At 33.9% G+C, this 15,259-nt stretch overlaps 5 protein-coding genes across 5 annotated transcripts; 2 read left to right on the forward strand and 3 right to left on the reverse strand.

Annotated features, from left to right (window-relative positions):
• Positions 1-1,140: 1,140 nt before the first annotated feature.
• Positions 1,141-5,940, forward strand: LOC118063910 (uncharacterized). The gene is made up of 4 exons (XM_035078157.1): positions 1,141-1,264; positions 1,385-1,951; positions 4,887-4,997; positions 5,110-5,940. Exons 1-4 carry the CDS (start codon positions 1,253-1,255, stop codon positions 5,824-5,826), a joined length of 1,407 nt encoding a protein of 468 aa, XP_034934048.1. The 5' UTR covers positions 1,141-1,252; the 3' UTR covers positions 5,827-5,940.
• Positions 5,941-7,212: 1,272 nt separating this feature from the next.
• On the reverse strand, positions 7,213-8,025 carry LOC118063961 (larval cuticle protein A2B-like). Its single transcript, XM_035078260.1, has 2 exons — positions 7,938-8,025; positions 7,213-7,827 (listed from the first exon to the last, which is right to left on the reverse strand). The coding sequence occupies exons 1-2, from the start codon at positions 7,947-7,949 to the stop codon at positions 7,291-7,293; spliced, it is 549 nt and encodes a 182-aa protein (XP_034934151.1). The 5' UTR covers positions 7,950-8,025; the 3' UTR covers positions 7,213-7,290.
• Positions 8,026-8,952: 927 nt separating this feature from the next.
• Positions 8,953-9,931, reverse strand: LOC118063955 (cuticle protein 19.8-like). The gene is made up of 2 exons (XM_035078254.1): positions 9,880-9,931; positions 8,953-9,815 (listed from the first exon to the last, which is right to left on the reverse strand). Exons 1-2 carry the CDS (start codon positions 9,892-9,894, stop codon positions 9,042-9,044), a joined length of 789 nt encoding a protein of 262 aa, XP_034934145.1. The 5' UTR covers positions 9,895-9,931; the 3' UTR covers positions 8,953-9,041.
• A 676-nt stretch (positions 9,932-10,607) lies between these two features.
• LOC118063959 (larval cuticle protein A2B-like) lies at positions 10,608-11,455 on the forward strand. Its single transcript, XM_035078257.1, has 2 exons — positions 10,608-10,725; positions 10,826-11,455. The coding sequence occupies exons 1-2, from the start codon at positions 10,714-10,716 to the stop codon at positions 11,420-11,422; spliced, it is 609 nt and encodes a 202-aa protein (XP_034934148.1). The 5' UTR covers positions 10,608-10,713; the 3' UTR covers positions 11,423-11,455.
• Positions 11,456-12,865: 1,410 nt separating this feature from the next.
• Positions 12,866-13,856, reverse strand: LOC118063954 (translation initiation factor IF-2-like). The gene is made up of 2 exons (XM_035078253.1): positions 13,829-13,856; positions 12,866-13,745 (listed from the first exon to the last, which is right to left on the reverse strand). The coding sequence occupies exons 1-2, from the start codon at positions 13,838-13,840 to the stop codon at positions 12,867-12,869; spliced, it is 891 nt and encodes a 296-aa protein (XP_034934144.1). The 5' UTR covers positions 13,841-13,856; the 3' UTR covers position 12,866.
• Positions 13,857-15,259: the final 1,403 nt, after the last annotated feature.

Genomic DNA, 15,259 nt, shown 5'->3' on the forward strand with positions numbered 1-15,259 from the left:
GACAAATTGACATTTTTTGTTTTTACAATGTTTTCAACAGATCATTTATTTTGTAACAATGATGAAATTTATTCGACTTTTAAATTAGTTTTTTTTTATTTTTAATTACAAAATTGCTCTATCAAAATATTAATATCAATACATTATAGTTCTTAAAAATCGAATAATTTTTGTTTCTGAATGTAATATTAATCAAATAATTTTATTTGCTGGATGAAATCTTCTCTAATGATTCCCTATGTTATCTCTAAACTACACCTTCAATGTAGAGTTTATTTTTATCTGTACCTTGTACTTTGGTGTATCTCGTCTTGTCAAAAAAAAAATTGTAATCCGTGTGTGAACAAGACCGACCGCATGAAGGGTATATGGATCCGGAATCTGAGGTCTGTGTACAGCTCCATGGCCATCAGGAATTGTTTGCGACAAGGTGGCCCTCACATTCTCTTTGCCCAGAAGATAATGGTAATTGGTCGATTGAAATGAAAAAATTTTGAATTAAAAAAAAATATAAAAGTAAACATCGAATCATTTCGATTAGCTAAATTGATTTTCTACGATTCCTATTGACTGAAGTAAAAAAAATATAAATAAACGAGCTATAGAGTTCATTCAATCGTAAACATAGGCGTAAAATACTTTATTTCATGGTCTAAGGATAACAATTACAGACATTATTGTCGGAAGATTAGCTTTTAATTTTTTTCTTATTACATCCATTGAATTTTAGGTCATTTAGAACAACTTATTCGATGAAAGAATGAGATAAGTGTTGTGTGGATGTAAGAAATGTCGGGGTTATTATCAAATTACTTCAGAAGAATGTAGTTGAATTGATAGAAGGGTGGTTAAATGTTCTTATTATAGGTTTTGAAATATTTTTAAATCATTATCGTTAGAACAAAGACGCACCATGGATTCATTGTTCTTATGTTGCAATAAATTTAGTTGAATGCAATGAGAGAAGAAAAATATGTCTCCAGAGTGTAAGCACAACATTCAGCCTTGGAAGCATAAATTTAACGAGAACGTGTAGGAGATTCTAGTCGGCATGTTGGAAATGTGGCAAAGGGAATGAAAGAACATCCGGCCAAGTTCAAGACCGAAGGTGTTGGTGTACATTGCGGGTTGTATGACGTTCTTCTAGGTAGGAAGGTCGTGGAGGGGGTTGCAAGACGGTTGGATATAAAACCAGACCGTGATCACCTAACAACATCACAGTACCAAGTTGGTCCTCTGAAACTACTTTACAATGGCTTTCAAGGTGTGTTCAACTTTTGGTTATACAAAATTGTTCATACTATTTTAAACCTGTAATAATAGTAAAATAGTAATTTTCAATTGTCAAAAATTGGTTAGTGTAAATTTGTTTCTATTGTTTCAGTTTGTAGCTTTGTTTGCTTTGGTGGCGGTGGCGAATGGTGGATTCATCCCAGCGAGTCCAGTGGCATACGCAGCTGCACCAGCAGTGTTGGCGAAGGCAGTAGATCTTGAGCACGACCCTCATCCCCAATACTCATTCAGCTACGATGTCCAAGACTCATTGACTGGTGACTTCAAGAACCAACATGAAACCCGTGATGGAGATGTTGTTCAAGGAAGCTACTCTTTGGTTGATCCCGATGGTACCCGCCGTACAGTTGACTACACTGCTGATGATATTAATGGATTCAACGCTGTAGTGCGCAAAGAACCAGCAACAGTTGCCGTGAAAGCCGTAGCACCAGTGGCAGTTGCCAAAGTTGCTGCTCCCGTAGCATACGCTGCACCATCAGTACATGTTGCCAAATTCGCAGCTCCACTTGTCCATGCACCAGTGGCCTACGCTGCACCAGCTCACTACACCTACGCTGCACCCGCCGTCGCCAAGGTTGCTGCACCCCTTACCTACGCCACCCATGCTACCTATGCTGCACCAGCTCACTACACCTATGCTCAAGCTCTATATCATTAAATAGTTCTTTAATTACAATTCATATTTATTCTATAAAATATTTCGATGGAATTGAACTAAACTTTTCTATTAACTTCAAATGTTGCCATAGATTCAGGATCTTTGACTGATATTAAATAATTTACTGAACTGACTAAGATATTCAATATATCACATTTACAGTACTTGAATAAAGAACTCATCAATATTATCAAAAAATTTCTCTTTTTATTTCTTACTTTTAAATTACTACCAAGTATACATTTTTAAGTTAATGTAAGCATTAAGAATATTTCGCGATGTATTATTTTATCTTGATGTGGGCAAAATGACGGTTTGCTCATTCCAACTATAATTTTCACCAATTATTTCCTCCAGTATTCACCAAAAGCTGGTTGTTATTATGATGTTTTATACCTGTACATTTCCATTTTTGGTTTTTTTTTACAATTATTTTGCCACACCCTAACAAACTTTGAAGTTTGTTATATTTTATTTTTGTACCCTTGAATCGCTGCTACTTACTGAAATATTGCAGATTCGTTGTACTTTTACAAGTGAATGTAACTGCAGCCAAATTTGCACTTGGAGAATATAAGTTTTCAGCACCAAACTGATGGCCACATAAATATCATGAAGCAATACTTCCTCTTTTCTTTAACAAACTTATGTTAGCCACCATTGTGTTCGATTCCTGCAAAAGCTCAGCCGAAAAATAATAAATTTCCAATCTGAATAATAAATAAGCGAAAGTAATTGTATTTAATCTGATAAAATTTTTGTTCAACGGATAAAGCAACAAATGTCGAATATACTGGTCTTTGTTGAATTGAATAATAAATTTTTGACTTTCAGCTCTAGATTCGTTATCGATAATCACTTTCATAAAATTAAAATAAAATAATTATGGTCACAAATGAATAAATTGAGTTTAATACCATAAAATACATTAAATTTATCTTCATTCTAATTATCCAAGACATTTCAAGGTTCAAGACTTTTTTTTCAAATAAATAATTGCTGGTAAAAAAAACATTGATCAAAGTATCAAGCAGGTTTTCATCAATTCTATAAAAAAGGTAAAAAATGATCACATAGTTGTAGAATGCCAAAATATAAAAATAAATTTATGGAATTACTGGTATTCAGAGCATCTGTTATATCATAAGAAGCACGCGTAAGTTGAATTAAAAATTTTATGTCATTCTTTGAATACTTGTTCAAGTATTTATTTTACTTTCTCGTGGAGCGATCAATGTGATAGCGTAATTGGATGCCAATTTAAACGACGAGTTTCGTGAGTGAGATAGGGTTGAATCACTTAATGACTTGGACAAGAAATGCGACCCACTTTCGCGACCCTTTTCAGTCTGCCCCTTGTCTGAGGAAACGAGACATGTTCTTACGTGATCGGCCCCTTCTCGACCATGACCAGACGACCTATAGTGTCGATCCTGAAATCAAAGGACATGAAAGGCGTGGTCATCAGGCTGCTTTTTCCATATCTACTTTGATAGAAAAAATCTGCATCTCATCCCTCATCTCATTTTCAATTATAGATTTCATATCAGCCTATTATTGGCAATGAAAAAATTCATTTCAATTGATAAATATAATTTCCTACAAAGATTTTGCGTAGGATTGATGATTGAATCTATAAAGTGATTGATGAGTAATTTTCTAGAAGAAATAGTGCATTTGAATCAACTTGCAATTGATCAATTTGTATAGGATTCACTCATTTCTTCACATACAGGGTACGTGGAAGTTGATCAGATCATCTATTGATACAACTCATCAGGCGTGAGTGACATGATAGAAAATAGGGGACATTTAGAACGTTTCTAAATCACACTATATGCATTATTCAAACTATTGAATACGTGAGGTCGATTTTACTGATTGAATTTTTTCATTATGTTTCATTATGTGGGTTTTAATGCTATAACATTCCTAACTTGAAAGATACCATCCAACTTTGGATTATTATTTGACTATGAAAAACTATAATTTATGACTATCTATCTTTTTTTTTTATTGAGTATAATTGCCTACTAATTAACTAACTGAATAAAGATAAGTCCAATTTATTCAAAAGACATCGAATATAAATTATAATTTATTTGATTATCAGATTATTTGTCTTATCGTTCAGTTTTCTCGGTGTAATTACCCATAAAAATTGATCATGATTGAGGAGCGAAAAAATTAGCTGAATAATAAATTGTGAGAAGAAAAAACGTATCTGAGGTCAAAGAGGTAATAAGTAATGAAGAAAAAAAAAGAGTAGATTGATCTTAAATAAAATTAATACAACCAAATGAAGCTGTCAACTAAAAAAATTGTCTTGGAGATTTTTTTTAAAAGGGTTAATATATAATATACGTAACAAATTGTAAATACTTGATCATTGTCATTTTACTCTTCTTTTTCTCATTAAAGATTCTTAAATTTAAAACACTTTTAATTATCCAATATTTTATGCTGACTAAAAAATTTACAGCTTCCTAATTGTAAAAGACTAATGTGGAATAATGTTTAATTTATTTGCTCCATAAATGTTTATAATTCAAGGTCCAATTTTGTGCTTTAATGTACAATGCATCAGAAGAATATAATGATGAAGATATTGGTAAAATCTTGTTCACGAAAGCCATCAAAATATCCATAACATGATCGTCAATTAAATATGCACACTCTCATGACATTGGGCGCGGTTTGTCCGGTATACGGACAGCCCTGGTTTTATTCAGTGAAAGTACATCTTGTTTCTTGTATCAGAATCGCCCTTTCGTCTGTCTTTTTTTATCCATATGTGTATGTATATCTTAACTCTTTTATCGTGGAATACTTTTTGAGCTTCATTGAGGTGGTAAAAATTTCTGACGTTTGGAGTGGTAGATTTTATGTTACGTCACGTTTCCTTACCACCACCAGTATTTTTGTATTGCAGTTCAATGGGTTATGGCTTCGGATCGTTCGTATAAATACTCGGAGACATCCTGACCAAAGCAGTATCAGACACATCGTCAGACACATTACAACTTACAAAATGGCATTCAAGGTGAGTCTAGTGTACTAGTGTAATTTACTATTTTTCTCTTGAACCAGAAGAACATCTTCTATATCTAAAAAAAAATTTGTGGTAGTAATTGGAAAAATTGTTAATTTTTCAGTTCATCACCCTTTTGGCTTTAGTATCAGCAGCCAACGCTGGTTTTATCGCAACAGAATATCACGCACCAATTGCACATGCACCTCTGGCCTATGCAGCTCCAGTTGCTAAAGTTGCTGCACCAGTGTTGGCAAAAGCAGAAAATCTTGAACACGATCCTCACCCTCAATACAGTTTTAACTATAATGTTGAAGACTCAATAACTGGAGACTCAAAAAGCCAACATGAAACTCGTGATGGAGATCTTGTTCAAGGAAGCTACTCTCTTCTTGAATCTGATGGAACTCGCCGTATCGTAGACTACACCGCTGACCCAGTCAACGGATTCAACGCCGTAGTCCACAAAGAACCTGCAACCAAAGTCGCTCTTGCTGCAGCTCCAGTTGCTAAAGTTGCTGCCCCAGCATACGCCCCAGCATACACTCTTCAAGCAGCTCCAGTTGCCAAATTAGCTACTCCAATCCATGCTACCTATGCTGCACCCATTGCCAAATACGCTGCTCCAATCGCCCACACTTATGCTGCTCCAGCATTGACTTATGGACCACCAGCTGTTGCTAAATTAGCTGCTCCAGCCTACGCTCTTCCAGCTGCTAAATTGGCCACTCCAGTTGCTGCTTATGCTGCACCTGCTGCTCCAGCTATTGCCAAGCTTGCCCCTCATCCTTACATCGCTCATGTTGCCTACTCGACACCTCTCTTCTCCTACTCTCACTAAACTCCAATTAGATCCTTCTTACTTAAATTCACCCCTCTGTCTTCAACTATTGTAGAATAATTTTTTGTTAATGTGTGTTTTGATACTGAAAATAAAATATTCTTAAGATTAAAACTTGTTTGTAGTTTTGAATTATTTTTTTTCTATCAATTTATTATGTATTCATCCATTAAAGTAATTACCATTGGTGAATATATTATGGAGTAAATCGGTCAGCGGAAACTCAAGGACGTTCAAGGTGAAATAACAAATAGTTGGTGAGTTAGTCGATTTTACTTTCTTTTAGTGGCTATTTGTAACACAACTCTGATGTGGATAGACAGTGTTACGAAGGTCGTAGATTTCGCTTTCATTCCAATGTCGTTGAACAAGTGATATCTAGGCCGTGGAATTAAGAATGTGTGCTACCTACTTAAATTGATAGCGATTACATTTCTGGATTATCTCACGGATGTTTCTCTATAAAAAAATTTTTTTCTTCATTTTAAAAAACTTGAGCTTTTTGTTAAAGGTTAATTTTTTAATTACAACCGAAATAGATAACTGTACAACTATTACTCAAGTTGAAATTTTTTTAATTAAAAAAAAGGTCTAGTTCTTTTAATTATGATAATAATAAATTTATAAAAAATATTGATAAAAAAAGTTCAATTAAAATTAAAATAATCCAATTTTTCAAGTACGAACAATTTTTATTAAAAATTTGTCAGGATAAAAAAAGAAAGTTACTAACCAGGACTTAGACATTTTTGATCTAGAATTTCGTAACAAAAGACTTGTCATTTACTTTCGTAAGATCCTTGTAAATTTTTTTCAGTTATTTTCCAGCTCATTAAGTAACCAATACACAATCATCAATCTTTACAATCTTCTCCAATTACCAGTGCTATAAATAATTGTTTTGTCTGCATTGTGTTATCCATTTAAAGACTTTTAAAAGCATTCAGAATCTCCATCTTTTTTTTTCGATTCTACTCAGTGACTTGTTCCTGCAATCAAAGACAACACTTTTTTATTGTCTACAAAAGGATGTCTCTTAGATAGTGTCTTTGAAGTAAAAAATAATATTTTATGCTTTAAGATTATAAAATGCAACTTCACGCTAATTTATTCTCTTGATTTAAGCGTTAATTGACCATTTTTATTCACATGGAGAATAAATCTAATTTTATCAACCAAGATTGCTTTGAAAATTACATTTAACAATGTTGACCATAGAAAAAATTGATTTGAAAATTAGAGAGCTACCAAACTGATTGATTGCATTTATAAAAATATAAAAATGTATTTAACTAAATCATATTTGCTAAATGTTATTTATCAAATAGAAATAATTTCTCTTATACTCCAAAATGTTGGGATAAATGAAATAATAAATCATGTATATCAAGTAGAGTTGATCAAATTTATTATCTTAAAACACAGGGTCTATATTACATAAGTGAATATTTATCAACAAAAAGATTAATGATGGTAAGTATAGGTTGGTGCAGCATGAACCAAATGAGCAGCATGGACGACTGGAGCGGCGTGGACTGCTTTGACGACAGTTTGAGAAGGTTCTTTGTGTACAACAGCATTGAATCCATTGACTGGATCAGCGGTGTATTCAACAGTTCTTTGTGTTCCATCAGATTCAAGAAGAGAGTAGCTTCCATGTACTACATCACCATCACGAGTTTCATGTTGGTTCTTGAAATCACCAGTACTGGCATCTTGGACTTCGTAGCTGAAAGAGTATTGTGGGTGAGGATCGTCTTCAGGTGCGATGGTTTTGTGGGCGACCAATTGAGCTGCTGGTGCATAAGCAACTGGAGCTGATGCATGGTAAGTAACTGCTGGAGCTGCTGCATGATAAGCAACTGCTGGGGCTGCTGCATGATAAGTTACTGCTGGAGCTGCTGCATGGTAAGCTACTGGTGCTGCTGCATGATATGCAACAGGTGCAGCTGGAAGGAATCCTGCACTGACTGCGGCTACCAAAGTGGCGAGAACAACAAACTGTAACGATGAAAATAATATTTCATATAATTATATGGATTAAATTATCATGTTTTGAAGGTGTAATTTAATATTTGGTGATTATTACTTTAAATTCAACAGATATTTACCTTGAATGCCATGGCTGTGCGTCTTGTAAATGACTGATGCTGGCTGGAGCTCTGGTTAGAGCTTATATACTCACCGAGAATGTTCCAAAGTCGCTCGTTATTTCGCAAGAATGAACCAACCGCGCCCGGACCGAACCGAAAACGAGGAATCGAGTTTTCGTCCTGGCTCGTGCCTTCCCCCTTACTGCTTTCTTTATGTCGACACAAGCCACTTGAAATCACGCGATGATTCTTGAACGCACGCACAACTTTACTCCAAATAGACAAAAGTAAAAAAAATGAGTTCAATATAAATGATAGACAAGCTTGATGTGGAGTAGAATGCGATTTTTTATCAGTTTAATCTTTTGCCGCAGGTCCAGTAGTCGTAGACAAGATTAAGTCAGACATATTTTATGTAATACCATTGTTTTCAATTCATTTCGAAAAAATAATTATAAAATATGTTAATATTAAATTACAATTTTGAAAAGTAGCAGAAAAAACATAATCCAACATTTTAATTATAAATTTCACGTTGCTTTCAATAAAATCGCGAGGTCAAGCTTTCTCGGACCTTCACAGAGTTTTCCATATGTATCAAGAATATTGATGCGTTTCGATGAATAAATTTATCATAGGAAAATAGAAAAGCAGTAACTAATTAAATAAAAAATAAGTTTCAAAGATATTTAACATTTATTAAAGATTTAAAGAAAAAATTTTTTTCGAAGTAAATGTAGAGTGTAATTTTTTTACTTGACTAAAATATATTAAACATTTGCAGTAAATGGATTAATATTCAGGAGCCGTATTTGAAGGTCGGATCGGTTACACGATAACCTGTTCATTGTTCTTTCGTAAACGTTTCAAGTAAATCTTAGTTGCATAATAAAAGAAATAAAATAATCATTGTAACTGTTTATTCATTTAATTATTCAGAGTATAATATTCGCAGTTCCAGTTATTGAGGTAGATTAATTACACTTGATAAATAGAGACAGTACTTACAAGAGTGAAATTAACATGTAGCTAATAATTATAATTATATAATTTGTAGCATAAACATTTTAATACTATCATTATCTCTCCTTATGACTAATTAACTTATTTAAATTGTTTTATTCAATAAAAATAACCAGCTGCTGATGAAGTTAACGGAGCAAATAATCCAGTAGGAGGTGATTGAGGTGAAGAAAGTCTAGCCGAATGTGGACGGCTTTTTGGAGCAGTTCTGATTCTTGATGTCACTGGAGAAGATGCAGGTTTTGCGTGTGGTATTCTTTTAAGTGGAGCAGATGAAGGTACAAAAGGTGTAAGAGGAATTGATTTAGTAATAGTTACAGCTGATGCTGGAGCTGCTGGATTCAACACTGGTGCTTCAACAGTTCTTCCTACAACTGGGACAGAAACTGCTGGAGCAACTGGAGTTAATATAAATGAAGCCACTGGTTTGTTAACAACTGGAGCCACTGCAGCTTTTGTAACAATTGGAGCAGGTGCTGCTGGGAAAACTGAAGCTGCAACTGCTGGTGCTACTGGAGCAACAACAATTGGAGCAGTTTTGGTAACAACTGGAGCAACAGCCACAGCTGGTTCACGACTTACAACTGCATTAAATCCATTGACTGGATCTGCAGTGTAATCAACAATTCTTCGAGTTCCATCAGCTTCAATGAGACTGTAGCTTCCTTGGACAACATCTCCATTTCTCGTTTCATATTGAGCCTTTGAGTCACCAGTTATGGCATCTTGAACATCATAGGCAAATGTATATTGAGGATGGGGATCATACTCTTCAATTTTAGCGAGAACTGGAGCTGCTGGAACTGCTGCTACTGGCGCTGCTCTGAGAACACCTCCATGAGAGACTGCTATGAGGCCAGCACAGATAAATAACTGGAAAAATTAATTTTATTTTTAATATTGGCTGTAAAAATATAAAATATAATTATTAATTTACCTCGAAGAAGAACATTTTGCTAACGTCAAGAAATGATGACCTGAACAGTGACACAAGTATTATATCAACTGATGTGTTATTATTGTTCAGCTTCCACCTTATATTGATGCCCCCACTGTTTGCAATTTTGTTGGGTTATTGCGTGTATCCTCACTTGCTTACTAGCAATGTAAAGCAATGCCATTAGTATTTCAAGTCGTGAAGAGACTAACAGAAACGCGATTGCATACCAATGCTCCGAAATTCGAATGAGAGCGATGTTTATAGAGGATAAAGTATCTTCTTTGGTTTGAAAGTTTTAACTCTGACAGAAATAAAATTTTTTCAATGATTTATCAACAATTATTTACACATTTTATATTAGATTATAATTTTTAAAATTATTATGATAAAAAAAAAATTAGAATTTTATTAGAATTGAATTAATTTAATAATTCAATTTTAAAGATTTTTTTTATTTATTATTGTTATATAATTCAGCACATTTGCTGTTGAATATAAATAATAGAAGAGTTTGAATCACCATAAACGTTGACGGATACTTTCAAATGGCTTATTCCAATGACTAGAAAAGTTTAAAGCAAAAAGTATTTAATCGAGGTCAACAAGTTTGACCTTCTCAATAGTTTTCGCATTTCATACATATCTTTAGACAACTACCCTTGCTATAAGAAATTACATTGGAGCTCGCGCAATTGCAATGTCCGGGTAATGAGGTGGGAGGTGACATAGCATTGTGACATCTTCAGGAATATAAGTCCACGCGAATCGAACAACAAACATCAGTGTCTTCTTCCAATCCTCAGCGATCGGTAGTAAAAAAAAATATATACAATGGCATACAAAGTGAGTACTTATAAATTTTACAGTAAAATTAATTAAAATGTCAATAAATATGATTCTTAGAAATAAAAAATTAATATTCTTACAACAAAAATTTTTTTAGGTTGTTCTTTCTATTGCTATTGCAACCATCTTCATCTCTGCTAAAGCTGCAGTAGTTCCGGTCGCACCAGCAGCTCAAGTTCTTGCCAAGATTGAAGATTTCGATGCTGTACCTCAATACAGTTATGCTTACGATGTCCAAGATGCCTTGACTGGTGACTCAAAGGCTCAATATGAAACAAGAAATGGAGATGTTGTCCAAGGAAGCTACAGTCTCATTGAAGCTGATGGAACTCGAAGAATTGTTGATTATACTGCTGATCCCGTCAATGGATTCAACGCAGTAGTGAACCGTGAACCAGCTGTAGCTGTTGCTCCAGTTGTTACCAAAACAGCTCCAGTCGTTGCTGCCCCAGTAGCACCAGCAGTTGCAGCTCCAGTTGCTGCACCATTATTTGCTAGATCTGTTGCTGCCCCAGTTGTGCCTGCTCCAGTTGCTCCCGCAGTAGCTGCACCAGTACTAGCTAGGTCTGTCGCAGCTCCAGTTGTTGCATCTCTGCCATATACCATTCCTAGAGCAGTTGCCACTAGATTGTCTGCGCCAGTCTATCCTGCTCCTTTGAATTATGCTGTTGCACCTACAAATGTTTTTGTTTAATTTTATATTTTTGCTATATAATAACTTGTTTGTTTACCGATGAAATTATTATTTGTATATATGATTGATTTTTTGTCCTAGAAATAGGGCTTTTGTTATAAATAAAATTTTATTGAAATTAATTTTTTTCTACTCGGTTTTACAATTGACTACCTTTCTTCAAACGTACTATAAAATTATTATTATTAGTGTTGAATAGTTGTTCTTCAGAATAGGTTTTAATTTTTAAGTCATTGTTCTCCATTTTTATTTTATTTTTTAAGTAAATCTTAAATTTTTTTTTAAAAAATAATACTATTTTTGTATTACTCAAGAAGTTATTTGTTTAATGCTACAATGTTTTTTTTTGAATTCTTAGTAAACATGCAGTAGATATGATTAGATACAAAAATAATATTTATAATTTAAATAAAAAGCTTTCAAAATGTTTTCGTATTAATCGAGTGAATTATTATTTGTCCTGTACCTCGCATTGCCCATTGCAATCTTTCGTGATACATACATTAAAGTGATGAAGCAAACGACATATGATAATAAGTTTCTGACAAAGACGTAAAGTTGTGCTATGTAGAAATCACCGAGTGGTCAATCGAAATTCAATCCATGAAACTGTCTTTGGTCTGCTATTTGGGTTGAGTGTTACGTGAACCACAGGTAGTTACACACATGACACTTTATATGATTATTAGGCTTCATAAATTGATCAAGTAGCTGTCAGAAAATATGTCTCTTTAATGGTGGCATTACAAGGTGTCATGAGAGTGCTTATTAAAATAAATTTGATGAGAAAATATCTCTTTCTTACTAAGTACTTCAATTATTGGTATTATTATTCATAAGTCATATCATCAGTCAATCAAATATCTTGAGTTAGAGTAGAATCAATTAGACTAAAACATATCCTTGTTTGTTCCAAGTAAATTAGCACCTTAATAAGTATGTCGACATTTTAAATCATGAATTCTATCAGCTTAACTATTAAAGAAGAAGATTAATGGTGGAGAGAAATTATTTTTACATAAAAGAATTTTGTTTTAATAATCCAATAATTTTATTAATATTTCAAGAGTATTAACATACCGGATTAGACAGTCCTATGAATGATTATTATTTAATACTATTATGGATGAAGTTTATAAAACTATAAAAAAATAAAGAATATAAAAGCTTATAATTAAAATGTTATAACAAAGATAATTATTCTTGTTTCGTTTAAATAGAAAGTAAAAAATTATTTAACACTTTTAAACATGTCGATTCCAATTAACATCAAGATTTTTATATAACTTTTTCATGACTCTGAAAATGTAGGTGACCAAAAAAAACCAATCGATTACATAAAATTTAAATTGACTTACAAATGATTTATTCATAATTTATTGGTACAACAAACGATTACGTAGATACCATATGTACAAAAAATATTCAAACTACTTCATGAATATTACAAGTTCAAAGCTGTGTAAGTAAGTCCTGCAACAGGAGCAGAGAAGGCCAGTGGCGAGGTGTAAGCGCCCGTGTAGGCGGTGTATGCAGGATAAGTCAGAGCTGCTGGACGTTGAACTAGTTGTTGGCGTTGTTCTGGAGCATTACGAGGCTCTGATGATGCTGATTTTTGTTCAGCGGAGGCGGGTTGAGAAGGAAGTCTACTGGCAAGAGCTCTCAAAGGTGCAGAATTTTGTCTTGACTCTGTTTGTTGTCTTGCTTCAAATTGTTGTCTTGACTCAAATTGTTGTCTTGATTCTGCTTGGGGTGTTGGTCTTCTGTTGATCCTTGCGAAAAGTTCACGTGGTTGAGAATTGTCTTCAGATGAAGGTCTTTGCCGAAGTGGTCCAGAACGTGCATCAATGACTTCAACATCCGAATCAGGTCCATCAGCAGGAATAGAAGGTGCTGGAGCTGGTGCTGGTATTTCTGCAGCTGCTGGGGCTACAGGTACTGCTGGTGCTATTCCTAAAGGAGCCACAGGAGCTACTGGAGCTACAGCAGCAACTGCTGGTTCACGGCTCACTACTGCATTGAATCCATTAACTGGATCTGCAGTATAATCAACAATTCTTCGAGTTCCATCAGCTTCAATAAAACTGTAGCTTCCCTGGACAATGTCTCCATTTCTCGTTTCGTATTGAGCCTTTGAGTCACCAGTTAAAGCATCCTGAACGTCGTAGGCAAAACTGTACTGAGGATTGGCATCAAATTCCTCAAGTTTAGCAAGAACTGGTGCTGCTGGAACTGCTGCAACTCGGGCTGCTGGAAACACAGCTGTTCCTGGAGCTACCGGCACGATGGCAGCTTGAGTTACAGAAGCGAGGAAGATGATAAACTGCAACATTACAAATGATGGTTAATATTTTGGGACAGGAGTTATTAGACTTAAACACAAAGGTGGAAATAAGTTTGTCTCACCTTGTAAGCCATGTTTTGTGAGCGAATTGATCACCAAAAGACTGATGGCTTAGGGTAAGATTCACCGTGCTTTTATACAACTGGATGTTACTAACACGATGGCAATGACCAACAAGGAGCTATTTCATGCACCAATAACACCCCCACCCAGTCAATATTGAACTAAGTGTGACCTCCTCATAACTATGCGCCGTTTACCAATGTGTTTATGTTTCTTCATATCAACTCGTCGCTAAGGCGCCTTCTTATACCATACGTATACGTTTTACGAGTTCGACAGCTGCCAATACGCGACTTGGGAACCAAGCGTTGCAATTTTGAGGATCAATTGATCCTTGTTAATTTTTTAATCATGTAAACCACTTTCTAATTTTTAAAAGCAGCTTACATCTGACTTATTAGAATAATATTTGATCATTTTTTAATTTAGCAATATAGAATTTCTCATTTAATTCTATGAACAGGGGCACGTTATCATTTATGTAATAGTTACACAAATCTAACAGTCTTGAAAAAAAATAAACAATTCGTTATTAATAAATAAACTTTGGTTATTTTTGTAGATTTTAAAGGATATTATTAATCTTCATTTACAGCAGAAAAAATTCTAGATTATTGCAAAAAATATCTCATGTATTTATTTGAATTACATTAATTTAATGTTTTATTCATTTGCAGCTAATGAACAATTTATAGATGAACCTGCTAATAGAACTATTTTAATTGATCCATATTATTGTGAGGAAACATTAGAGGGTCATTCGTCAAAAATAAATTGGTAATCACGTACTCTTAAAAATTGCGATCATCTAATATATTATATAATTCATTGAAAATGATGAAATAATCATGAATATAATGAATCGTCGCGACGCCTCCATTGTCACGTAAGTGTTAGCAACATGGAATGAAAGCGCTTTACCTCATCTTTATGAGCTTGACTATCACTCATAATTAATTTTTTGCGTATTCAGAATTGCTTATATGATATTTTGCATACAATTGAGTTGAGAGCATCCAACGTTTTATGAAATGAACATGGAATAGTTTGATTGGTTTTTTTAAAATAAATTTATGAACATTAAATCCTATGACCTTCTAGATCACCAAAAATAAAAGCAATTATTCAAAAATCAATGGAAACTTTTGATATAAAGGATATTAATAATTCTTTCATTCGTCTGTTGTTTTTAATCCTTTAATGAAGCTAATCAATTAAATTTCTAATGGATTATTTCAACATATCCACGTTAAAATGCATAAAATAATCTCACGAATTCAGGGAGAGAAAGTCGAATAAGTTTGTCAATTAGATATAGATGATTTAATGTCAATAGCCTATTTATTATTCTACTAGCAATTTAATCGTTTGTTACTTAAGTTTCTGAAAAGCCTGCGAAAATGCCCAGCACGTTGACTTGCTATGTGGTA

The sequence above is a fragment of the Chelonus insularis genome, unplaced genomic scaffold (genome assembly GCF_013357705.1).
Source record: "Chelonus insularis isolate UGA/USDA-ARS -01 unplaced genomic scaffold, ASM1335770v1 contig_150_pilon, whole genome shotgun sequence".
NCBI lineage: Eukaryota > Metazoa > Arthropoda > Insecta > Hymenoptera > Braconidae > Chelonus > Chelonus insularis.

Coding starts and splice junctions, on each gene's coding strand:
- LOC118063910 (XM_035078157.1), top strand. Junction 1,952..4,886: donor ATGCTCAAGCTCTATATCAT/TAAATAGTTCTT, acceptor TTTGTATTGCAG/TTCAATGGGTTATGGCTTCG. Junction 4,998..5,109: donor CTTACAAAATGGCATTCAAG/GTGAGTCTAGTG, acceptor TTAATTTTTCAG/TTCATCACCCTTTTGGCTTT.